Genomic DNA, 25622 nt, shown 5'->3' on the forward strand with positions numbered 1-25622 from the left:
TAGAATCATAGAATAGCAGAGTTGGAAGGGGCCTACAAGGCCATCGAGTCCAACCCCCTGCTCAATGCAGGAATCCACCCTAAAGCATCCCTGACAGATGGTTGTCCAGCTGCCTCTTGAATGCCTCTAGTGTGGGAGAGCCCACAACCTCCCTAGGTAGCTGATTCCATTGTCGCACTGCTCTAACAGTCAGGAAGTTTTTCCTGATGTCCAGCCGGAATCTGGCTTCCTTTAACTTGAGCCTGTTATTCCGTGTCCTGCACTCTGGGAGGATCAAGAAGAGATCCTGGCCCTCCTCTGTGTGACAACCTTTTAAGTATTTGAAGAGTGCTATCATGTCTCCCCTCAATCTTCTCTTCTCCAGGCTAAGCATGCCCAGTTCTTTCAATCTCTCTTCATAGGGCTTTGTTTCTAGACCTCTGATCATCCTGGTTGCCCTCTTCTGAACACGCTCCAGCTTGTCTGCGTCCTTCTTGAATTGTGGAGCCCAGAACTGGACGCAATACTCTAGATGAGGCCTAACCAGGGCCGAATAGAGAAGAACCAGTACCTCACGTGATTTGGAAGCTATACTTCTATTAATGCAGCCCAAAATAGCATTTGCCTTTCTTGCAGCCATATCACACTGTTGGCTCATATTCAGCTTGTGATCTACAACAATTCCAAGATCTTTCTCGTTTGTAGTATTGCTGAGCCAAGTGTCCCCCATCTTGTAACTGTGCATTTGGTTTCTATTCCCTAAATGTAGAACTTGGCATTTATCCCTCTTAAATTTCATTCTGTTGTTTTCAGCCCAGCACTCCAGCCTATCAAGATCACTTTGAAGTTTGTTTCTGTCTTCCAGGGTATTAGCTATCCCACCCAATTTTGTGTCATCTGCAAATTTGATCAGCGTTCCCTGCACCTCATCGTCCAAATCATTAATAAAAATGTTGAAGAGCACTGGGCCCAGGACTGAGCCCTGCGGCACCCCACTCGTTGCCTCTCCCCAGTTTGAGAAGGTTCCATTGATAAGTACTCTTTGAGTCCGATTCTGTAGCCAACTGTGGATCCACCTAATAGTTGTTCCATCTAGCCCACTTTTAGCTAATTTGTTAATCAGAATGTCATGTGGTACTTTGTCAAAAGCTTTGCTGAAGTCAAGATATATGACGTCCACAGCATTCCCACAGTCCACAAGGGAGGTTATCCTATCAAAAAATGAGATCAAATTAGTCTGACAGGATTTGTTCCTGACAAATCCATGTTGGCTTCTAGTAATCACTGCATTGATTTCAAGGTGTTTACAGATTGACTTCTTTTAATCTGCTCCAGAATTTTCCCAGGGATGGATGTCAGACTGACTGGTCTGTAGTTCCCAGGTTCCTCCTTTTTGCCCTTTTTGAAGATAGGGACAACGTTAGCCCTCCTCCAGTCATCCGGCACCTCACCCGTCTTCCATGATTTTGCAAAGATAATAGACAAAGGTTCTGAGAGTTCTTCCGCTAGCTCCTTCATTACTCTTGGATGCAGTTCATCGGGCCCTGGATTATCCTCCTTGATCTAACTGCAGCCTTTGACACGGTTGATCATGATCTTCTCTTAGATTCCCTTCATGACCTTGGATTTTGTGGCTCTGTCTGTAACTGGTTTGCCTCCTATCTAGCGGGTCGCTCTTTCAGCGTGTTGGCTAATGGCAGCTCGTCTTCCTCCTTTCCCCTTTCAGTAGGGGTTCCGCAAGGCTCGGTGCTTGGCCCGTTGTTGTTTTCCTTATACATGTTGCCCTTGGGCAAGCTTATTCAATCTCATGGCCTCCAATATCATCTGTACGCCAATGATACACAACTATATCTGTCATCTCCGGAACTTTCTCCTGACGTTCACGATCATATCTCGGCATGTCTTTCAGATATCTCAGCTTGGCTGCTTCATCGTCGTTTGAAACTCAATATGGCAAAGACTGAATTGCTCATTTTTCCTCCTAAACCTTCTCCTCATCTCTCATTCTCTCTTACTGTCAATGATGTTACGCTTACTCCGGTCAAGGAAGCTCGTAGCCTTGGCTTTATCTTCGACTCCTCGCTCTCCTTTATTCCTCATATTGAGGCAGTAGCTAAATCTTGTCAATTTTTCCTGTATAATATTGCCAGGATTCGATCATTTTTGTCTGTCTCTTCCGCCAAGACGCTTGTTCATGCACTGGTTATTTCACGGTTGGACTACTGCAACCTTCTTCTCACTGGCCTTCCTTCTTCTCACATCAGTCCGTTGGTTTCTGTTCACCACTCTGCCGCAAAGATCATCTTCTTGGCTCGCCGCTCTGACCATGTTACTCCGCTTCTGAAATCTCTTCATTGGCTTCCAATTCACTTCAGAATCCAATATAAACTTCTCCTGTTAACCTTCAAAGCTTTTCACGGTCTAGCTCCTTCCTATCTCTCCTCTCTCATCTCACACTATTGCCCCGCTCGTGCTCTTCGCTCCTCTGATGCCATGTTTCTCGCCTGCCCAAGGGCCTCTACTTCCCTTACTCGGCTCCGTCCATTTTCTTCTGCTGCCCCTTACGCCTGGAATGCTCTTCCAGAACATTTGAGAACTACAAGTTCAATCGCAGCTTTTAAAGCTCAACTAAAAACTTTTCTTTTTCCTAAAGCTTTTAAAACTTGATGTTGTGCAGACTTTATACTGTTAGTTTTACCCTACCCTGTGCCTGCTTACCCTACCCTGTGCCTGTTTGCCTTCTCTTCCCCTCCTTATTGTTTTACTATGATTTTATTAGATTGTAAGCCTATGCGGCAGAGTCTTGCTATTTACTGTTTTACTCTGTACAGCACCATGTACACTGATGGTGCTATATAAATAAATAAATAAATAAATAAATAAATAATAATAACTAAACAGCTTCTAAAGCCATAACTCAACACCAATGCCCTTTGAAGGCCGGACAGTCTCTCCCACCCACCGCCTGGGCTGCCTCCCTTCACCACCTTATCTCCTGGCCCTCCTTTTGGCTCTCTTGTGAGGGACACCGCTGACCGTTCCTATGCAGGTGCAAGGGCAGCCACCAGCTAGCCGAAAGCAGAGTGCCATTGTGGCCTAAGGAGCCAGGCCCACCCCGCCGCCACCGAGCAGCAGCATAAAACGTGGTGGCCCAAAGAGGAGGAGGGAATCACCAGGTCCAGATGACATCCATCCTAGTTCTCAAAGAACTCAAATATGAAATTGTGGACCTCCTATCAAAAATATGCAACATGGCCCTAAGCTCAGCCTCTGTACCAGAGGACTGGAGGGTGGCCAATGTAACACCAATTGTTAAAAAGGGATCCAGGGGCGGATCCAGGAAATTACAGGCCTGTTCGTTTTACGTCTGTTCCAGGTAAATTGGTTGAAAGCATTATGAAAGGCAAAATTAGGAAGCGTATAGAAGGGCAGGTCCAGCTGAAGAAGAATCCACACGGCTTCCACAAAGGCCACGAGTCCTGTCTCACTGATCTACTAGAACTCTTTGAGAGCGTCAACAAACATGTAGACAGGGGTGATCCAGTGGACATTGTGTACTTGGACTTCCAAAAGGCCTTTCATAGAGCCCTTCATCAAGTTTATCCTCCTAAATAAAAGCTTTTAAAACTTGATTTTGTTCTGACTTTATACTGTTAGTTTTACCCTACCCAGTGCCTGTTTACCCTACCCTGTGCCTGTTTGCATTCTCTTCCCCTCCTTATTGTTTTATTATGGTTTTATTAGAATGTAAGCCTATGCGGCAGGGTCTCGCTATTTACTGTTTTACTCTGTACAGCACCATGTACATTGATGGTGCTATATAAATTAATAATAATATTAATAATAATCCTGGCTTATAAAAGCTGCCAGAGGGGGACTGGCTGAGTGGGTAAGTGGAGTGGTCAATGCCTCCCTTCGCCAAGGAGGGGTCCCAGCCTGTTTGAAGGAGGCAGTGGTAAGACCCACACTGAAAAAGCCCTCCTTGGCCCCCACTGTATTGGATAACTACCAGCCAGTCTCCAACATCCCATTTTTGGGCAAGGTATTGGAGCGTGTGGTGGCCTCCCAACTCCAGGGATTCCTGGATGAGACGGATTATCTAGATCCATTTCAATCTGGCTTCAGGCCTGGTTATGGGACAGAAACAGCTTTGGTCGCCTTGGTGGATGATCTTCGCCGGGAACTGGACAGGGGGAGTGTGTCCCTGCTGGTTCTGCTGGACCTCTCAGCGGCGTTCGATACCATCGACCATGGTATCCTTCTGGGCCGCCTTGCTGGGATGGGTCTTGGAGGCACTGTTTTACAGTGGCTCCATTCCTTCCTGGATGGACGGACCCAGAAGGTGGTACTGGGGGACTCCTGTTCGACTCCTTGGCCATTGGCCTGTGGAGTCCCTCAGGGCTCTGTTTTGTCCCCCATGCTATTTAACATATACATGAAACCGTTGGGAGAGGTTATCCGGAGTTGTGGGGTGCGGTGCCACCAGTACGCTGATGACACCCAACTCTACTACTCCTTTCCACCCAATTCCAAGGAAGCAGTTTCTGTGCTAAACCGCTGTTTGTTGGCAGTAATGGATTGGATGAGGGCGAACAAATTGAAGCTCAATCTAGATAAGACAGAGGTGCTCCTGGTCAGTCGAAAGGCAGATCAGGGAATAGGGATTCAGCTTGTGTTTTATTAGATTGGGGTTTTATTAGATGGGGTTACACTCCCCCTGAAGACGCAGGTCCGCAGCTTGGGTGTGCTTCTGGATTCAGCCCTGAGCCTGGATACCCAGGTTTCAGCCGTGGCCAGGAGTTCATTTGCACAGTTAAAGCTCGTGCGCCAGCTGCGCCCGTTCCTAGAGATGTCAGACCTGGCCACGGTGACACATGCCTTAGTTACATCCCGATTGGATTACTGTAACGTGCTCTACGTGGGGCTGCCTTTGAAGAGTGTTCGGAAACTCCAGCTGGTTCAAAGAGCTGCAGCCAGTGTTGACCGGGGCTGGTTACAGGGAGCACACAACTCCCCTGTTAAAACAGCTCCACTGGCTTCCAGTCTGTTTCCGGGCACAATTCAAAGTGCTGGTTATGACCTATAAAGCTCTATATGGTTCGGGTCCAGGTTATTTGAAAGAACGTATTCTCCCTTATGAGCCTGCCTGTGCTTTGAGATCTTCTGGAGAGGCCCTTCTTCTAGTCCCACCTTCTTCACAGGCACGCTTGGTGGGAACATGGCAGAGGGCCTTCTCGGTGGCTGCTCCGGTGCTCTGGAACTCTCTTCCTGGGGAAGCTAGGCTGGCTCCCTCCTTGATGGGCTTTCGGAAGCAGGCTAAAACTTTTTTGTTCAAGCAGGCCTTTGGAGAATAATCCAGCCCTCCATCTATGTTAATGTTTTATAATTTTGTTGTGTATTTTTAATTGTTTATGGTTTTGTTTCCCTCCCCCCCCCCATGTATATTTTAAACTTTGTAAGGCCGCCTTGAGGCCCAGCATTGGGCAAAAGGCGGGATACAAATAAATATAATAATAATAATAATAATAATAATAATAATAATAATAACAACAACAACAACAACTTCGTAGACATGGAATAAGAGCAGTGGTCCTCTTATGGATCAGCAAAGCAGAGAGTAGGAATAAATGGTCACTTCTCCCAATGGAGGGAAGTCAATATCGGGGTCCTACAGGGATCGGTATTGGGACCCATTCTTTTCAACTTGTTCATAAATGATCTGGAATTAGGAGTGAGCAGTGAAGTGGCCAAGTTTGCCGACGACACCAAATTATTTTAAGGTTGTTAAAACACAACAGGATTGTGAAGAGCTCCAAAGGGATCTCTCCAAGCTGGAAGAGTGGTCCAAATGTCAGATGCCGTTCAATGTAAGCAAGTGTAAGGTGATGCACGTTGGGGCAAAAAAACCCAACTACAAGTATAACCTATTGGGATCTGAGCTGGTGGTGACTGAACAAGAGAGATCTTGGGATTGTGGTGGACAGTTCGATGAAAATGTCCACCAAGTGTGCGGCCACTGCAAAGAAGGCAAACTCCATGTTAGGCATCATAATAAAAGGAATTGAGAATAAAACGGCCAGGATCATGCAAGTTGATGGTGTGACCAAACTTCGAATACTGTGTACAGTTCTGGTCACCACACCTAAAAACGGAAATTATAGAGCTGGAAAAAGTGCAGAAAAGGGCAACTGAAATGATTCAGGGCTGGAGCATCTCCCCTATGAAGGAAGGTTACATCAACTGGGACTGTTTAGCTTGGGAAAAAGGAGGCTGAGGGGAGACATGACAGAGGTTATTATTATTATTATTATTTTATTTATATAGCACCATCAATGTACAACATGATGCCTGGTGTGGAGAATGTGGAGAGGGAGACATTTTTCTCCCTCTCTCAAAATACTAGAACCTAACGGGGTCATCTCATGAAGCTGATTGGTGAGAGATTCAGGACAAATCAAAGGAAGTCCTTCTTCACACAGCGCATAGTTAAATTATGGAACTCACGGCCACAAGATGCTTCTTCCTGGAACACAGGGGGTGGGGGTGGGGGGAGGGCTGTGTGCTCTCTGCAGAACCCCCCCAGGCAGGGTGGAGCCAGAGAACCAGAAAAGTGACCAAATGCAGAATAAGAGGGGAAAAGGCCCTCAAGAGGTGGGCGGTGCTCCTCCACATCAAAGACTTTGGGCTACTTAGAGGAGAGACCAGTAACTACCTCCGGCAGGGAGGGAAGCAAACCAGGTTGCAGGCTTGGCTGGAGGCTCCAGGTGCCCAGGTAGGCCCCTGCCACACCTGCCCAGGAGACTGCAGGTAAGCGAAAAGACACAGACCAGGGAAGGCAGGCCTGCAAGGTGATTATTGGAAACTCCCCCCTCCCTGTCATTAAGATGGCTACCTAGTGTGGACCCCAAGCAGGAGCGGCTGGGAAGATGACGGGAAGATCCGGGTGGGGGGGGGACGGATGGCAGAAAAGACTTCAGTCCCCAGAGCCCGACAGGAAGGAGCAGGGGAGGGGGTCGCCCCGCCACATTTATTATTTACATATCAGCGTGAGGCTAAAAAAAGGCTCCGCTCCTTCCAATTACAGAACAAGACAAACAAGCAAAATAAAACCCTCACAAACACAAGACGAGCTACAGTCGAAGCCAGGCAGGACTAAAAGAGCTCCCATGGATGCCTGCCGAAGGGGGAAGGCTGCCCAGCGCAGAAGGCCCGGATCCTCCTTCCTCCTCCATGCAGGGAGGCACCTTTCTGTCCAGAGCTCCTCAAGGCACTCCTTCCACGGAGACAGACATCGGGCAGGAAACTGCACCCCAGCTGACCCTGGAGCAAGGCTTGCCAGGCTGATCTCGGCCCAGGAAGAAGGGAGGGAGGAAGAGGATCCTTCAGAGACCCTGGAGGAAGAATGGTCAAGCAGCACTGTGTGTAGAGATGCCCCGGCAGGCAAGGGCACTCCTTGAGAGCAGGGGTCAGCAACCTCACAGCAGCCCCACAAAGAGGCCACGGCTCACAGCAGCCAGCTCCCTGCTAGTCTGCGGCTGAACCTTGCCTGCATGTGCCTCATCCCAGAACAGCCACTGCCCAGCGGTGTGGCGGTCCGTTCTGAAATGCAGGCGCTCAGCATGGCAATCCCCAGAGCCGCGCCCTACGAGAGGGCCAAAATGCCAGCAGCAGCAGCCTCTGAAGAAGCTCCCCTTTCCTTCCTGCCTGACTTCCTGTGCTGAGACCAGCCAGAGAAGCCCTGCGCCGGGGTCAGCTTTGGTGACGCTTCCTGCCCAAAGGCTGCCTCCTGTTAGGAAACCAATTCTAGCTGATTTCATGTCTACCAGGAGCAGGACTTTTATGATATGACCAGGGCACCAAAAGAGCAATCAAGCCAAGCTGGAACAGCCGCTGACAAGGGGCCACCACCACACAGGGCCATGTCCCACCATGGGGGCTGACGCACGATGGCATGGCACCGCTGCCCCACACCACCACCTGCAGGACGCCAGGGGAGCCCTTCACACAGCATGGTGGCCCCAGCTCGGTCTGGGGCTGGCCAGGGCCTCAGGGGAACTCGGGAGGCCGCCTGTGCCCAAGACCTGCTGCCCTTTGCCTGAGGTGCTGCTGCTGCACTGGGGGAACACAAGGCAGCCCTCCTCAGCCTTGATGCCTCGGACTACAACTCCCATCACTCCCAGCCAGCACCACCTAAGGGACTGCTTTTGGTTCCCCTCCAGAGGCGGCCCTGCCACCCCCGGCAGTGCCCTGCAAGCAGAGAAAAGCGTCTGTCCGCCTGCCCAGCCATCCACGCGCTGCCGGCAGAGCGCTCCAGAGGCCTCGGACCTCCTCACATCTCGTCCGAGTGGCGCGACTGGATGACCACACTGGTGGTACGGTCCACCCAGCCATGCTTGTGGTCAATGGAGACAGGTTGGAGAGCCTCCTCTCGCCCTGTGCGCTGGTGGTCTGCAGGCAGCAGCCCCGTTGGCTGGGGAGAAGAGGAGGAGAAGTTGCTGCTGCTGCCACCGCTGCCGCCACCGCCACCGGCCAAGGGCGGCTGGGCCTCTGGGCGATTCCCGTGGCCCTCCAGGGACTGGTTGAGGCTTCCCGAGGGCTGCAGGGCTTCCCTGGGCACCGTCTCCTCTGACTGCAGCGCAGGCCCAGTGGGCATACTCGTTGTGGCTTCTTTAGGCTGGGGCATCTCGGCCAGGACCTGGGCGCTGTTGCTCTGGTACTCCCGTAGCCTCCGGGACAGCACTAGAAGGCAAAAGTCAAGGAGGGGATTGCAAGAGGAACTGGATGTTGTGGCATTACAACCCACAAGTCAGCTCCCTAATGCATGTCTAGCAGTAGTAAGTCCAGTGTGTTTAGAAGGTTGACCTGAGTGGGTGGAGTTAGAAGATCTTAGGAGGGGGAAGGAGTGATATATGTCGTAGAGCAGTACGACAATGGAATCAGTTGCCTGGTGAGGTTGTGGGCTCTCCCACACTAGAGGCCTTCAAGAGGCAGCTGGACAACCATCTGTCAGGGATGCTTGAGGGTGAATTCCTGCATTGAGCAGGGGGTTGGACTTGATGGCCTTGTAGGCCCCTTCCAACTCTGCTATTCTATGATTCTATGATAAGGGAATGACTGAGGGGATTGTGGGAGACTTTTAGGTACTCGTAGAGTCTTTAGCCTTTAGTGCTCTCTCTGTGTGTGAGCTCTTGGTGTGTAGAGTACTTGGGTTCTGGAGAGTTTGAGGTTCAGTATAGAGAGTGGTGTCTTTTGAGTGGGGTGTGTAAAATAAACAATACTGATAATAAAATTCAAGAGTGGATGTGTGTGTGACAGGAAAGCGTGTATGTGAATGTGAAAGGATTGGATGAGACAGCACTAGAAGGCAAAGGTTCAGGAGGGAACTGGACGTTCCCCAGCCCAATGTGGGCGTGGAAACGGCCCCTGCAGTCTGCCCTCCTCTCGGGCGTCTTTCTCGCCCTCGCTCACAGAGAACACTTGCTGCGCGCCTTGATTGGTCATTAGGGGTTTTGGGGTTGGGTGCCATCAGTATGCTGATGATACTCAGCTCTACTTCTCCTTGTCATCAGAGTCAGCTGGGGCTGTGAAGGTGCTGGACCAGTGCCTGGAAGCTGTAATGGGCTGGATGAGGGCCAATAAACTGAAGCTGGATCCTGATAAGACGGAAGCTCCGTGGATTGGTGGTTCCCGAGTCCAGGAATTGAGTAAGCAGCCTGTTCTGGATGAGGTGGCGCTCCATCTGAAGGAGCAGGTACGTAGCTTGGGAGTACTCTTAGACCTATCATTGTCACTGGATGCCCAGGTGGACTCTGTGGCACGGAGTACTTGGGGTCAGCTTCGGCTGATCCGCCAGCTACGGCCTTTCCTGGACAGGGACAACCTAGCCACAGTAGTGCATGCACTGGTAGCTTCCCAATTAGACTACTGCAATGCACTCTACGTGGGGCTGCCCTTGAAGATGACTCGGAAGTTGCAGCTAGTGCAAAATGCAGCAGCTAGACTGCTGGCAGGTACATCTTACAGAGACCACATAGCACCGGTCTTAAAGGAACTGCACTGGCTGCCTGTAAGCTTCTGGTCAGAATTCAAGGTGTTGGTAATCACGTTTAAAGCCCTAAACGGCTTGGGACCTTGATACTTGAGAGAGCACCTCTCCTTATATATGCCTGCCTGAGACCTTAGATCTGTTGGAGCCCTTCTCTGCATCCCACCAATGCGACATATATGCTATGCTAGGACAAGGGAGAGGGCTTTCTCTGTGGTGGCACCCCGACTGTGGAATGCCCTCGCTTTGGAGGCCCGATTGGCGCCAACATGGATTGCATTTTGACGCCAAGTAAAAACGTGGCTTTTTAACAAAGCCTTTAATGGTTAAACTCACTGGCACATTGTTTTAACTGCTTTTGTTGTTTTTAAATTATATATTGTTTTAACTTGGATCATAGTTTAATTAGTTTTTTAACTGTGCATATTTGTTTTATACTGTATGTTTTTATGTGTACGCTGCTCTAAGATCTTAATGATATAGGGCGGGATATAAACATTTTAAATAAATAAATAAATGTGAGGGTTATAAACAACCTCCAAGCTTCCAAATGGACCTGCTCCTCCTGACTGCCCCTTCAACGGCCTCATTGTTCCCTCTTTGGCCATTAAACGCAACGGGGTGGGATAGTTTCCTCGGGCATTTCCCACTCATGTTATCTGCTCAATAGGATAGCGTTCCTCTCGGCACTGTTCAGCACCGCCTCCATCTCTATGCTGGGTGCTGCTTGACTCTTTTCTCTGCATGAGAAAAACTGGGTGTGGAGCTGTCCGGTGGGGAAAACCGGTGGGCAGCTGTCCGTCCCAATCCAGCCTGCCAAGCCAAGCTTCTTCCCCAGGTTCCATCCCCTCTCATTTCCCCAAGAAGAGAAAAGGTTTCTCTCTGGTCAGCAGCAGATCCAAGATAAGCCCTTTTCCTTGCTCAACGCAGAGAAAAGGAGCCTCTTTTGCTGCTAGGCAGGGGAAATGCCCCCTCCCAAGCTGATCGGCACAGATGAGCTGAGGAGGTGTGAATGTACGGTGTGTATCTGTGTGCATCTAGGACATGGAGAACGAACGGAGTGGGGGAGAAAGTGTGTCTGTGTAAGGGGTGCCAGCTGTTGCTCCACCCACACATGGCAATGGCCTGGCCCAGGGCTGGCATACGACCACCAGTATTTAGCCCCTTGGGCCCAAGTGGTTCCTTGTGCCTTACCCAAACATTCTAGACCAGTGAAAGCCCCCCAGCCACAAGGCCTGTGTGTCCCAGATCAGTTCCTGCTCCGTACGATCTGGAGGACCTTAGCTGCGGGCAGGAGGATTTCACGGGAGCTGCCGGGACTCACCTCCCTGGAGCTGCAGGTGCTGCTCGCGGCCCCCGAAGGGATACAAGCTGGGCGAGAGGATCAGGCAGCAGGACAAGAGCAAGACCTGAGGGGAGACAGGAGACAGCCGCCCTCAGCCACGGCAGCCACAGCAAGCAGGCAGCGGTCCCTGGCTGGCCCAGGTCAGAGCCAGCCAACATGCCACCACTCCCACTGGAGTGGCCCACTGAAAGGGGGAAAGTGCTGCGCACGTGCTGGCACCAGTCCCATTTTCTGGAGGACACAGTGGTTGGGGGGGGGCGGGAGATGCGTGCGTACCGCCTGCTGTGGAGCACTCACCATGACACAGGTGCTAGCCGTGGTGGTCTTGGTGGATGACTGCTGGACCAGGGCTTGTAGCCTCCGCAGCTGCTCCAGCAGCGACCTGCAGCAGAGCCAGAAATGGCGGTGAGTGCCGAGGTGTCTGGAAGCCTACCCTCCACGCGCCCCCCCCCCCCCGCACAAGGCTCTCGTTCCCAGGGCCGAGCAGAGTCTCTGCTGGAGCCTGTGTGCGTCTGCTCTGCAGAGAGGGGGGGCCGCCAACCTGTACCACGGACCTCTGGCAGTCACACACACACACACACACACACCGAGTCTTCAAACATCCGCACAAGCATTTGGCGCCACTGTGGTCGTGAAGGCGATATTGGGCCTCCGTGAGCCTCTGGGGGATGTTCCCAGCATGCCAGAGCCACCCCACCCCACCCCACCCCACCCCACCCCACCCTGAGCACACGGGACTCACAGGTTCTGCTTCTGCAGCAGCTGCACTTTCTTCTGAAGCTGGCTGTTCTGGGCTGTGCAGGCCACCACCCTGCCGAGAGCCAGAGAAGAGGGGTCAGGCGGAGAGGCTGCGGTGTGGCTGGCCTAGCATATGACCCACTGGGCAAGAAGTGGTGGTGTAGCAGCAGCAGCGCGGAGGCAGCCTTGAGGCGGAAGACGGGATCCCCCAGGCTCTCCGAAGGTGGGGGGAGGGAGGCCAACACCTGGCTGGCCAAACCACCCTCCCCCAGAGCCAACATAGGACATCCCCATCCAGCTCCCCCCCTGGCAGTACCTGCCTCCAGGGCAGTGCCACCACCACCCGCCCTGCCCCTCCTCCTTCCCCACCTGCTCTCCAGGCTGTCCACATAGACCTTCTTCCTCCGGCGACTGTCCTGGGCAGACTGCTTGTTGCGGATCTTCCGGCGGACTCTCTTCAGGACCCGCTCCTCAGCCTGTGGCACAAGCCCCCCCGGGGGTGAGGCAATGCAGCCAAGTGCTGGATCTGCTTGCTGAGGCTGCTACGAGGTCAGCCCCAGCTCCTCCAGCCCAGCAAGTGCACTGCCAGGAGCAGACCTGGCTGCAAAAGCACAACCTTCCAGATGCTGCAGAAAGAGAGCCTGCCTCCTCCTGGAATCAGGGGTCTAGTCCTCAGCGTCACAGAGAAGAACAGAGAGCCACGTCCCGAAAGGCCCCCTCACTGGGCAGCAGCTGCCTCACAGGGACATTTCCCTGAGCAGCAGGGCCCAGCCTCGCATCCAGTGGACCCTTCCACCACCCCCGCTGCACAGAAACACCAGGAAGGGTGGGGGGAAGGAAGGACAGGGGAAGACAGGAAAGCAGAGAGAACTCACCTTGGTCAGGGGCAGGTTGGAGGGGATCGAGACCCCCTCTTTCTCCAGAAGCCTCTTCTCTTCATCAGTCAGGATCAAGGAAGGGAAATCAAACTGGAAAAGCCACAGGACGGGGCCCGTGAGGAGATGAGGTTGGCTCGGGCGGGGGGGGGGGCTGCCCCCTTACAGCCCAAGAGGCTGAGAGAGAAGCAAGCCAAGGGCCCCCACGGCAGGCCCCGCAGAGAGTCAGAGCCACCCCGGGGGCCGCGGAGGGGAGCATTAGAGGGGAGAGAGGCCTTTGGCCTAGTACCTGGAGGCCCACGCCTGCCAAGGGCTCTTCGATGGACACTGCCACAGGGAGGCCAGAAGCTAGACAGCTGCAGCTGGACCCCTCTGAGGTCTCCGCCCACATCTCTGGAAGAGGAGAGGAGATGAGGTCACAGCGGCATCAAGGCCGGAGGTCCCTGCCCCCACCTCAAGGGCAAAGCCTCTCTTCTCCAGACCCAATGCACAGCAGCCAGCCATAGCTCGGGCCCTCCATGGCCCACGTCAGCCACGCTGTAATGAGCATGGCCCAGCTGGCCCCAAACACCAGCCCCCCTCCGAGGCCTCCAAGGGATCAGCCCATCAAACACGCCCTTAGGACAGCCCCACACGGAGCAGCGCCACCTCGCAAGGGAGAGCACGCCTGCCAACCCCCTCCGGAGCTCCACGCAGCATTCCAAGTGGGGCACCCCACAGAGCTGTGCGTGGCCACCGTGCTACTGGAAGCGTTCGTTTCAAGCCTGTCCCACAACAACCCTGAGCACGGAACAATAGCACCTCCACTGGAGCTCCCCTCAGCAATGCTTTTGCCCTGGTGCACATTGGAACTCCGCCCTCGCTGTTTCGTGGCTCCCCACCCCCCACGGGAAGGGCCTTCCTGCGGGGCTTTTCACAACCCTGGCTAGCTTGGCCACCTGCCTACTACTCACCCCCAAGCACTGGTCCCAGGACAGGCCGTTGAGGGGTGGGGAGCTTCCTTCTACAGCGAGAACGGGGCAATTATCTCTGGTCTCTAAACAGTTACTGGTCCGTGGAAAGATCTCTCTGCTTATCCATGACTACGAAGTTTGCTCCGGGGGTCTTTGAGGAAGGGCACATCGACATTTCTCTCCCCCCACCCCACCCACACAGCAAACTGTTGGCCTGGCCAGCCTCAGCCCCACCAGGGAAGCCCCAGACCTCCGCCCATCGCCCAGCCAGCCCTCACCCAGGTCAATGGCCACCTCCCCGTCGCCCGTCTCCTTCTCCAGCAGGGCAGCTTCAGGGCCTGGCGGCTCCAGGTGCAGGGAGTAGTTGTGATCGGACTGGACGCTTCCAGAGCTGGGGGGGCTGCCGGGGCCCCCCACGTCCCAGCTCGTGGGGCTGCAGGAGAGGTCCGGCTCCTCGGCAAGGCTGCTGCTGCTGCTGCTGCTGCAGTTGCTGCTGCGGGGCGGAGAGGGCTCCGTCGAGCCGCTCGACTCTTCCAGGAAGGGGCTTAGGAGGCATCGCAGGAAGTCGTCCACCTCCGCCTCGCCCAAGACCTGCAAGCACAGAGAGCAGCTGGGCAGCTGCTGCTGCGGGGGCGGGGGTAGCAGAGGCCCGGCCCACCTCCACCGCCACTCCTCCCCACAGCTCCGGCCTGCGCATGGCACGGCGGACGAGCACTCACCTCCGCCTCCGGCAGGGCCCAGCCCTCCTCCGGCAGGGAGGCCCCCTTCCCAGGGCGCCCGGCCGCGGGAGCATCATCCCCCAGGAGGAAGTCCAGCAGGTCTTCATCGGCCAGCGCTGCCAGCTCCTCCGGGCAGAACATCTGCGGCCACAAGGGGGGGGGGGCGGAGAGGGAGGAGGAAGGGAGGAGGGTCACCGGCAGGGCGCTCGCCAGGCCAGCCTCACGGGGGCCCCGACCGACCGACCCCCCACCGCCCGGGCGTTCACAAGGGCCCGCGGCGCCCCCCTGCCTGCCTGCCTGCCAGGGGGCATGGCGCGGGAGGAGGGCGGCGGCCGGCTTCCGTCCTGGCTGCGCTCCGGGAGGAGCTCCCCGGGCTGCTGCGTGGCAAGGGCGGAGAAGAGCCCTGCCCGACGGCTCCGGCGAAGCCCGGCAAGCCGCACGCGGCGCTGCCCGGGGCAGGAAGGCCCAAGCCGCAAACGGAGGGCGCCCCCTCGCCCCCTCCCCTCCGCGCCTTCTGTCTCCCTCGACGCCAGGCGGCCAGGCCGAGCGACACGCGTCCTGCCCCCGTCCACACGGCGGCCGCAGCTCCCGGCGGGCACAACCCGAACGGGGGCAAGGAAGCGCAGGACAGAGGCGTGAAGGTTGGGGGTGCAGGACGCCTGGGTCCCTCGGCCGCGTACCTGGGCAATTTTTCGGGCTCCTCTGACTCCTTCCAACGCAGCAAAAGTGACGTCGCTCAAACCCCGGAACTCCCGAAGCCCAGCCCCATTTGCTCGCTGATTGGTGCGTCCGGCATAATCTGCCACCTTATTGGCTAGCGCGATTGTCACCGGCGGCCGGGAAATCCCCTCTGCTTAACCGGGGGGGGGGGAGGCGGGAGCTTGCGCCATTTCTGACGTCATGGGGGTGCGGGCAAAGGCGGCGGCTCCTCGCTCGCGCTCAGCGTTTGGAGAGTCGCCGCCGCCGCATCAAGGAGCGCCTGCGGCCCCAAGCCAGCTAGAAGGTCCCCCGAGCGTGGAGGGTGTTTTGCTTTCTTTCCCCCAGCCCGGCTGGCCTGGGCGAGTGGGGCGGGGGTGGCACGACCCTCGCTGCAAGAGCAGGGAGCCGGAGAAGGGCCCTTGGGGGAAATGCCCCTGGAGTAGCCAGGGCGCCCCTGTCGGTCCCAGCTGGCGCCTCCTGAATCCCTCGCGCGGACGCGGGAGGCCAGCAGCAGAGTTAGCCCCCACCTCTCCTGACTCCCTGCCCTGCTCTTCCCGTGTGGCCTGGATAACTCTTACAACAACCTCCTTAGCTGGCCAGCCACTGTGTCATTTCCTCTGGCGTAGAATCATAGAATAGCAGAGTTGGAAGGGGCCTTCAAGGCCATCGAGTCCAACCCCCCTGCTCAATGCGTAGGCTCTCCATGCTCTGGTTCTCTCCAGGTTAGACGCTTGCAGTGCCTCGTACCTGGGGCTCCCCTTGAAAACTTCGCCATGCCATCAAAGCGCGGTTGCAACGTGGCGGACTGGATCCAACTGGAAGGGGGTGCACTTTGCCCGTGCTCCAAAGGCACCTTGCCCCCGCCCGACTTGAGATCCCTGCACGGCGGGGCACGGGGCGCCCTCTTCTGCCCAACAGGGGTCGTCTTCAGAGGCCCTTTCCCAGTGCCCACCTCCACCCCCAAAGCGTGCACACACACCACCCCGGTGGTCACAGAAGGAAGGGGGCTGCTGCTCAGTGGTAGAGCTCCTGCTTTCCAGGCAGGAGGTCCCGGGTTCAATCCACGGCAGCAGCATCACCAGGGAGGGCTGGGAAATGCCTGCCTGAGACCCTGGAGGGAAAGCAGCTGCTGCTGCCAGTCAGCGTAGCAGCCCTGCCTTCCCCAACCTGGTGCCCTCCAGTGAAGTCAAAGGCATTTCTGCAGCAGACCAGGCTGGCCGTTCTGTCCCAGCGGCCGGACACCAGAAGGCAGTTAAGCTCCCATGTTCTGTATGGCCGGAGAGGTATGAGGCTTTGGGGGCATGGAGCCACATCTGTAGAATACGCTTTGCAACGGAGCCTGCCCGGTGCTAAGCCTCCGGTCCTTTTGGCCCCAGGGGACAAAGCCCTTTCATCTCCATTTCTCCAGGCCTTCCAATATGCCGTCTAAAGTGGTTCTCATGCACCTCACACGTATGCTGGTCTGAATGGTTCATATTAGTTTTGCTGCTTTACACAATGTTCTAGTTTGGGTGTTATATTTTTCATCATTATCGTAGCCCACCCTGGAAGTTGTCAAATAGAAGGGCAGCGTGCACATGTCCTCTGCAACTAAAATTGGAATCTGATGTCAAAGTTCCCTGTCATCATTTTGGTGTTTCATAGAATGATAGAATAGTAGAGCTGGAAGGGGCCTAGAAGGCCATCGAGTCCAACCCCCTGCTCAGTGCTCTTCCCAGGTGTCCCGAAGGAAGACCTCCCAATGACCAGTTGACCATCGTCCAGTCGTAACCAGGAGCCCTTCTGGAGTGGAGCACTGACCAGTGTGATGAAACTGCTCATGTCCTTGATAGGTCATTGTGTCACCTACTGTGGCCTCCTTTGGCTGACCATTTGTGTCACGTATCTCAGAGATGGAGGAAGTGGCCTGCCATTCCAGAGGGAAGCAGAAGGGAAACCGAGCTAAGTTGGCGGCCACAGCTTTCTTCCTCATGCACAGCTTGTACATTTCCCTTTGACATGAGGATGAGGCTCATGGTTAGTTGGGGTCTTAACATGCATTTGTATGATGTGTCTGTGGTTGTGATGACTGCATGGGCTGAACAGATGCGTTTGGAGTGAGGAGCCTGAGGTTCGTAGTTGCACACGTGTGCAGGAATATGCAGTGGTAGTATTCTGGCACATGCCCGACAGAGCCATCTGCCTGGGTCCTTTCCTGGAGAAAGGATGGCACGTTAAAGGCGAGCACATTTATTCTGGCATAAGCTTTCATGGACACTGCCCACTGCCATTAGGGAAGACTTCCTGAAGGAGGCAAGACTAGTTTATTTGCGCCTTTAGCCACTGTAACGTGCTTTTGTGGGGCTGCGCTCGAAGGCTGCCTGGAGACTCCAGCTGCTTCTAAATGCCACAGTGGGACTCGTGCCTGGCCACGTTTGGCCGGTTCTATTCCGACTTCCACCTGGAGCAGCCTGAGCTCCCGTGGCTGCGGCGGTGTACATGGAGAGAGCCTGCCTGGCTTTGCACAGTGCAACGTGGCGAGGGAGCCCTTCCGCCATGGGCTCGCGCCACGCTCCGCTCCGCTCCCCCAGCGGCCCTGGGCTGCGCTTTGATCTGAGGAGGCCTCGGCCGACCCTCGGCTCCCTGGCGTGAAATAACACGCTTTTGTGCCTAAACGGACACCGGCTCCCCGCCAAACGCCCAGGAGCGATACAGCTGGCGGAGGCCTGCATGCCCAAAAGCAAGATGGCGCCTCCGGCCTCAACTTCCGCCTCTGAATCCGGCGCTGTGGGGACGACGGGTTGACGCCCCTACCTAATATGGCCGCTACGGAAAGGGGCACCATTTATGGAAAGACGAGTGGGACGCCCTCACCCAACATGGCCGGCGGAGCGTCCCGTATCGCCGTGCGCATGGGTCCGTGAAAGGGGTGCCTGACCAGTAGTTTCCCTCTCGGCCGCGGGGTGGGGGGGGGAGGAGGTCGCTTTACTCCGCCCCGCCCCTCCGCCCCGCCCCTTAGAATCGAGTTCCGTCCCGGAGCTGGAGCCGCCGCCGCCGCCGCCGCCGCGTCCCCACAGGTAGGACCGCCCTGCGCCCCCCCACGCCCCCGGGGGTCTTCTCCCCCTTTCTCCTCCCTGAGAGGGCTCCCCTGCCCCTCGGACCTGCCGCGCCGCTGCAGCCTGCCCTTCTTGGGGGGGGAGGGGAGGGGGCGCCAGGATGACCCCCAGGGGGCCGCCCAAGCGCGAGGAGAGGAGGAGGGGCGGCGGCGGCGGCCCACGGACCGGTGTGGGGGCCGCCCTTCCCTCCCCCCGGCCCTCGGCCGGTCGCGGGCCCGGCTCCGGTGGCTGCCTGCGCGCCTTCCCGCGCTCCGCTCCGCTCCCTCCTCTGCTTCCCAGCCGAGCCCCCGCCCCGGCTGGGGGTGTCCGCGCTGGAGGACCCCTGCCAGCTCATCCCTCCCCTCCCCCCGGCCCACTTTCTGGAGGGGGGGCGGTGTTGGTAGCTCCCCCCCGCTGTGCGCGCAGCAGCCCCCCCCTCGCTCCCGTGCGCTGTGCCGCGTGCGTCCCCACCATGCCGTGGCAAGGACGCGCGTCCACTCCGGGGCTGGCGGAGGGAGGGAAGGAGGGATGGAGGGAACTCCCCGGGACTTTGGTGGCCGCGGCGGCCTGGGATCCTGCCCCGCCGGCGCCCCTGGCCCGGCTACGCGGGAGAGGCGCTTCTGTGCCGCCGCCGCGGCGGGCTGCCAGCTGGGCGCCTCCGACCGTCGGGGCCGGGCTCCTGCCCCCCGGAGCAGATCGCGGGGGCGGCACGGCGAGGCGGGGGCCCCGGCTCCTGGCTGTCCCGGGGGCGGGCGGCCGGCCGGGCGGGTGGAGCGGCTGCGCGCGCTCCCTCTCTCCCTCTCGCTCCTGGCCCCGGGACGGCGCTGGCTCCGCACGTGCGTTGCGCGTGTATACAAACATGCGAGCCCGGCGGCGGGCCTTTCCGCGTTTAGTCACGGGCGCCACCGGGCGGCCTCCTTCCAGGGCGGCGGCGGCGCCCTGCCCTGCCTCTCTCCGTGGCGCGTGGGGCTCGCGTGGGGAGACGGCCGTCCTCGGGGCCGCCTGGCCCTTGACTGGGCCTGCTGCGGGCTGCGTCTGTCCGCGGGGTGGGGCGTCGTCGTCGTCTGCTGCTGCTGCTGCTGCTGCTCCCGGGCCCCTTGGCAGGAAGTGAATCACGGGCTTCTGCTTCTCTCTGCAGACTCTGCGCTCTTCTTTGCTCCCTCCAGCCGCCGCCCTGCGCCGGATTCGGGCTGCTTCTCTTGCCGCCTCTGCTGCCCCAGCGGCTGCCCAAGGCCTGGGCGCCAGGCCTGCTTCCAGAGGGCCTCTGAGGTGGGCGCTGTGCCTGGCACCTTGGCCGCCTCTGGGCTGCAGACGGTTTGGGGCCAGAGGCAAGGGGTGAAACCTTCCTTGGGGATGGGCGATGGGGCACGAGTGTCCGCCTCCTCTTCCTCTTCTGCACACTTGAGCTGGGTGGGCTCAGTGCTGCCCCCCTCCAGCACTGGCTGCCTCTCTAATGGGGAGCTAGCCAGCCGGCCCTGTTGACCAGACTCCTGTTGACCAGACTCCGCTGGCGTCGCTTTCTGCCTTGCCCACCTGTAGGCTTTCGGCTGAAGCTCACTTGCCTTTGATGGACCCCACTTAGCATGGAAAAGGGCATGTGAGGGTGAAACCCATTGTCCCAAGCTCAGCTCTGATGAAAATCATCTGCCCTCCGGGTCGACTCTGGAGGCTGGATTTTCCAGGGCATCATGCTGTGCTTGTGCTTGCTTGGCAGCTGTGCCCAGGAGGCTGGCATTTTAGAGCAAGATGTGGGCACGTGTCAGTTTCTGCACGTGTCAGTTTCTGCCTAGGCAGGTGGGCTCTGGAGCCCTCCTGGCCCTCCAAATTTACGGCTGGATTGTGTCAAGGAGGCAGGATTTGGGATTCTTCTGGGGTTACATTTGAATGCAGGAAATCACTCGGCTTTCCTGCCTGTTAAAAGAAATAATTTAAAACCTGGCTGTCTTGTGTGCCGGATTTACAGCCCCTTTGGATGACCCTTTATGGCAATGTGGGGGAGGGGAAGGAGGGCTGCTGCTGCCCTAAGCAGAGATGCGAACTGAGTGCTCGCATGTGTGATAAGGGAGAAAGAGGAGGATCTTCTTCATCAGGTGTGGGGTTTTGCACGTAGAGATGCAAATTGCCTTTCTGGCGCCGTTCCTTTAAAAAGGTCTTGACATCTCCTAATCCCAAATTGTGTGTTCTCTAAAATTACCGGGACAGGAAAAAGTAGAGCTAAATTTTCCACCAAAAAGAAGGGGGAAGGAGCTGGCGTGAATAGCAAATAAAACTGCAGCAGCTATTTTGCCATCGTTTTTGCTTTTCCAGGCATCCTGATGTTTTTTTTTTAATCCAGTAATTAAGTTTCAGCATATTTGTTCGATGGTGTTGTGTGTTGTTCTCCTTTTGCTCCTCCGCTTCGTGCTGTGCCTGATGCAGTCGCTCTGCGGCACCCCACCCACACTACGCCTCCTGCTTCTCCCAGGGTGCCCCTTCTGGGTGCTGTCGTGGGGTGGGTGGCTGGCACACTGCTCCCAGGACAAGGCGGTGTTTGTGCCCACCAGGAGGCCTCTGGGGCTGGGGAATGCAGCCAGGCCTCTCCCTCGCCCTGGGCCAATCCTCCTCCCGAACCTTGCATGCGGGGCTTATGCTACGAAGGAACAGCCTGGTTCCCGAGGAGGAGGAGGAGGTACTACTGCCTGGTTCGCCCACGCTCTTGCCACGTGAAGCAGTGGTCTTGCCATGTCTTGAGGAGCACATGGAACTCAGGCCACAGTGTGGGAGAGGTCAGGTTCACTGTGCAGCGGACTCCCTACAGTGAGGTGCTCTCTGGAGCCCTCTGCGGCGTCAGTGGGCTGAGAGTGTTGACGGGGAGGGGCGGATGTTTCCTGGCCTCCAACAAAGGGGACCAGGCCCCCCTCCTGCAAGCCCAGGAATGCACGCACACACACACACACACACACACACACACACACAACCTGGCAACGGCCAAGAGCTGGCTGTGTGTGTTTGTGGAGGGCCGGGTGGGAAAGGGACCTGTGGAGCTCCTCGGTGGGCAGCACCCTCGAGGGAGCCAGGCGCCTCTGGTCTCAGGCAGCACAGGGAGCCTTTGGGGGCCGTGCTTCAGTCTGCTTCAGAGGCTTAGCATGCACGTGGGACGTTCCGTAATCGCCAAAAGTTCTGGTTTCCTGTAGAAAGATGACTTGTATATTTTAAAGGCCCCTTGGTAACAGTGGTTTTCCTCTGCTGGGGCTCCTGGTCCCCAGGGCTCAGGGCTGCCTTTCAGTTTCAGCTTCTCTCACCCGCAGCAGCCTCCCCCCCACCCTGTTTCCTTGGTCCTGTGTTGGCTGGAGGAGGCTTCAGGGCCTGGACGGTGGCTGGCTGGCTGCAAATTCCATATTTGGTAGCAGTCATTGTTTACTCCTGGGCTGGGAGGGAGGCGGTGGGTGGGTGGGGCTTGCTGCTTTCAGCAGAGTTCCCCCTTCTGCTGGAATCTGAGCTGGGACGGGTCTGGACAGGGCAGAGAGCTGAGGCCATCCTGCCTGCGGGGTCGGACTGGACCCTGGGGCAGGAGATCTCCTGCGTGGAGTGGGCTCGGTGCTGCCCCCTCCTTTCTTGGGGGAGAGCCAGTATTTCTCTTCCCCCCCTCCTCCTCCTGCCCAACTCAAAAACAGGCGGACATCATTGGCCCACAGCAAATCATAGGAGAGGGCCAAGTGTAGAGTGGGTTGATCCCCTCTAGGATTCCTTGGGGTGGGGAGAGAAGGCTGGCGGGGCCTCGGGTGCGAGAGCTTATCGTCTTGGAACTCCTTCTGTTCCCAGGGGGTTGGACTCAATGGCCTTATTAAGCCCCATCCAACTCTGCTATTCTATGATTCTGTGATTGGCTCCCCTTTTTTCTCGCCCCCCCTTCTCTCTTTTTCCAGGCTCAGGGGCAATGCCTTAAACGCCTTCAGCATCTTGGAGATAGGTTGGAAAGATGGGATGTAAATGCTTCCATAAATAAATGCATATCATTGTGTGTCATTCCAATGTGGCAGGGGGGGCTGGGGGCACTTCCGGAGGGTGCTGTTTCTCTTTCCTGGCTTTAGATTCGTTGTGGTTTTTTAAAATGTTTGGCACAATTTTTTCCCTGTCCGCCTTTAGGCCGTGTGGTTTGCCTTTCAAATGGGCGAGTCTCTGCTCCAGTTCTAGGTGCTGTGCAGCACTATCCCAGGCAGGCTTACTCCGGGTCTGTCTCAGTTCAGTGGAGCTTGACTCCCGTGTTTAGAACAGCAGCCCAGGCGTTGCAGAGCAATGGAGCACCACTTCATTCTCCCCACTCTTAGCTTGTGAGGCTGGCAAGGCTGTTATGTCTTTTCCCTGAGGCCAACAAGGCTGTTAGGCCTTTCCCCTGTGGTTTAGAACTTCATCTTTTGTCACCACAGTTTGCCTCAGTTCCTCAGACTCCCTTCCTGAAAGCATCAGTTCAGGCACAGGCATCTGTCCTGTATCCCCTGCAGTGAACACCGATGTGAAGAATTCATTCGGCTTCTCTGCCATCTCCCTGTCCTCCATTAGTACTATCTTAACATCCATTGTCATCCAACGATCCCTCGTTGGTTCCCTGATTTTGATATATTGAACAGATTCTGAATTGTTGGCCGTGACCCTTTCTTGCATCTCTTATCATCTGCTTGGGTGCAGAAGGAGGAGACGGGAAGCCCCCTGTGAGGATTTGAGGAGAGGCACCCCAGGGCCTGGGCAGTGAGAGACATGAATGACTGGAGGGCAGGTTGAGGTGCAACCAGGTGAGGCAGGAGGCAGCTGTCATTGACAGGGCTGGAGGGGAGCATAGTGTGAACCAGATGTGCAGCTGCTGGGCCTGGCGCTGCCATTCTGGCACCCAGGATCAGGCTCAGAAGCGGAGGCTCCAGAGGACGTTCTCTCTGCCCATGTTGGAATATGAGGCCACCCAACTCAACCACAATGCAAAGCTGGCCTTTCAGCAGCCCCTGGAGCGGCCTGTCTTTGCTTTGGGTGGAAGACAAGGGCCTCCCGTTCGGACTGGAGGTGGTGGGGAGGGGGAGATACCTCAAGAAAGCCAAGCATTCCTGCAGGGGTGGGGGGTGGGGGCGGCACCTCTGGGTGCTTGGCTGGCTCAGCTCCTCCTGCTTCCCCATGGCAGGTAGGTGAGCCCTGCCCCGAGGCTTGGGGGAAGGGCAGTGAAGCTGATGTGTTTCCTTGACTCAGTTTCCTGTTGCCCAAAGCTGCGTCTGCCCCCTTCCTTCTGCCCCCTTCCTCTTCCTTCTACAGTTCTAGCCCTGTGTCATGAGGGGCCTGCAGTCATCCATCGCAGTGGCTGGGAGTTCCACGTCACCTCATGACTTCGAGGCGTTCCGGCTTCTGTGCTTTGGCATGATGATGGCGCGGGGGAGAGGACTGCTCCGCCTTTTCTCAGCTGGCCGTAATGGCTCAGGGCTAACGAAAGGAAGCTTCTCTTTGCGTGGCAGGGAACGCTCACCTCCGCAAAATGGGTGGGTGGGTGTACGGGGGTGGGGTGGGCACTGGCTGAGTTGGCTTTAGGAAAATAGCTTGATGGAATCATCAAGGACAGGTCTGCTGGTCAAAAGTTGTTGTTGTTGTGTATTAAATTTATGCGTTGCTTCCCATCGCAAAGAGCAGTCTCGAAATGGCTTAGGCAAACAAATACAGAAAGCTATGGTTAATTTAGCAGAAAGTAATATAAACCATAATCAGCACAATGATACAAATAAAAATAAACAAAAACAATACAATAAAAATACTCCTAATTGTTAACTGGTACCGCCATGTTCAGAGGCTGTGTGTGTGTGTGTGTGTGTGTGTGTGTGTGTGTGTGTGTGTGTGTGTGTTGGTGGTTTACCTCCATGCCCTGCTGCCTGGGGGCATCTTGCCCACCCGGCTGGCCAACGGTGGAAGCATTCTGCAGGGAGGGATAGACAGGTCTCCATTGGCCTCATCCAGGAGAGCCAATGTTCCTGGGTTCTTCCTGGGTTTTCTCTCAGCATTAGTGCTTTAAGGTGGATTCCTGCATTGAGTGGGGGTTGGACTTACAGACCCCTTCCAACTCTGCTATTCTATGATCCTATGATTCTACTCCAGTTTTAAATCTCTTCTGGGATGTCGCCTGATTGTTTTTTGCAGTAGCTCAAGCAAGTCACAGGATTTTAGGAAAGGGTTGACACGGAACTCGCTCCTGTCATCCCAGCAAGATGGCAGCTGGGCACAAGTGGGAACATGCTGGCTGCTGACCGGCCAGGCCCTCCCACCGTACAACCCAGGATGGAGCATTTCTGGCAGAGTCAATGGCGAAGACCGCCTTCCCAAACCTGGTGGGCTGGAACCAGCTCACTCGCGCCCACTTAGAATCATAGAATAGTAGAGTTGGAAGAGGCCTACAAGGCCATCGAGTCCACCTTCAACAACCCACAGTTATCAAGCAGTGGTTGCTGCTGCTGCTCATCGCTCCCCAGGGGTGGCCAAGATGTGCCTGGCCACCTCCCTCCGGGGTGCTGCGAATGCTGGTGGCGAAGAAAGGGGCGGTGCTGGAGCAGGACTGGAACCAGCTGTGTCCCGGGAGCAGGCTGAGATCCTGCCACCCGCCTCTGACTGCCCCCCGGGGTCTTGAAGGTGGCAGTGAGCGGCCTGGATTCGGCCACAGCTCCCCAGCGCTGTGATCTCAAGGCGTGCAGGGGCACCGGCCCAGCACTCGTGGCCTTTCGGCCCGCTGCTTCGCACTTTCCATGCATACTTGGAAGAGCAGCGTTCGGTGGGCCACGCCGGGAGGGATGAGCGGCAGCAGTGGCGGCGGCACAGGCTGCATCTCGGTCCATGCATCACCAGCGACCAGAGTTTGTTAAGCATGGGATGTTGGAAGGTGAAGTGGGCGTGAGCGAGCAGGCATGCTGGCTCCAGACCACCAGGCTGGGGAAGCGGTCCTAAAGCAACACTTTAGATCTCTAAGGAGCACTGAAAAATATAAGCATTGCTTGTTTTTCAATTTCCCCAACATTTACCATTTTTCCACACACACACAAATCCTGGGGGAAAAAACATGTCTCCCCGTCCCCTGCCACCTACGGCCTCAACATTTCCAGAAATGTTACGTCTCCAGTCGAGTACAACTGCTGCAAGGTCAAAGCCAAAGCAAGCAGCCACATGGGTAAGAAGACTTGGAAGAGGAAGAAGGCGGAGG

The 25622-nt window shown here is 56.3% G+C and overlaps 2 protein-coding genes across 3 annotated transcripts in view; one reads left to right on the plus strand and one right to left on the minus strand.

Moving 5' to 3' along the window:
- Positions 1 to 25622, plus strand: part of TLN1 (talin 1) — a 93575-nt gene that overhangs the window by 19615 nt on the left and 48338 nt on the right. Inside the window, exon 2 of one of the 2 annotated variants that reach the window (XM_063128349.1) lies at positions 18383 to 18409. The gene's annotated coding sequence lies outside the window, so the exon portion shown is untranslated. Of the gene's footprint in view, positions 1 to 18343; positions 18410 to 25622 lie in introns of those variants that run through there. The other variant, XM_063128351.1, reaches the window with a different exon arrangement.
- CREB3 (cAMP responsive element binding protein 3) lies at positions 6966 to 25250 on the minus strand. The gene is made up of 15 exons (XM_063128818.1): positions 25179 to 25250; positions 24291 to 24350; positions 18899 to 19732; positions 17203 to 17259; positions 16101 to 16260; positions 15335 to 15507; positions 14655 to 14795; positions 14214 to 14526; positions 13272 to 13375; positions 12983 to 13075; positions 12477 to 12583; positions 12112 to 12180; positions 11667 to 11751; positions 11349 to 11433; positions 6966 to 8718 (listed from the first exon to the last, which is right to left on the minus strand). The coding sequence occupies exons 1-15, from the start codon at positions 25248 to 25250 to the stop codon at positions 8309 to 8311; spliced, it is 2763 nt and encodes a 920-aa protein (XP_062984888.1). The 3' UTR covers positions 6966 to 8308.

Source organism: Elgaria multicarinata, chromosome 6 (assembly GCF_023053635.1).
Source record: "Elgaria multicarinata webbii isolate HBS135686 ecotype San Diego chromosome 6, rElgMul1.1.pri, whole genome shotgun sequence".
Lineage (NCBI taxonomy): Eukaryota > Metazoa > Chordata > Lepidosauria > Squamata > Anguidae > Elgaria > Elgaria multicarinata.

Bases quoted from the DNA above. Each gene is read 5' to 3' on its own strand.
- CREB3 (XM_063128818.1), bottom strand. From the start codon at position 25,250: ATGCAGCCTGTGCCGCCGCCACTGCTGCCGCTCATCCCTCCCGGCGTG. The intron at 24,351-25,178 runs GTATGCATGGAA...CCCTCCCTGCAG, and splicing joins ACCGAACGCTGCTCTTCCAA to AATGCTTCCACCGTTGGCCA. The intron at 16,261-17,202 runs GTAGGTGACACA...CCTGTTGGGCAG, and splicing joins GTCAGCCAAAGGAGGCCACA to AAGAGGGCGCCCCGTGCCCC.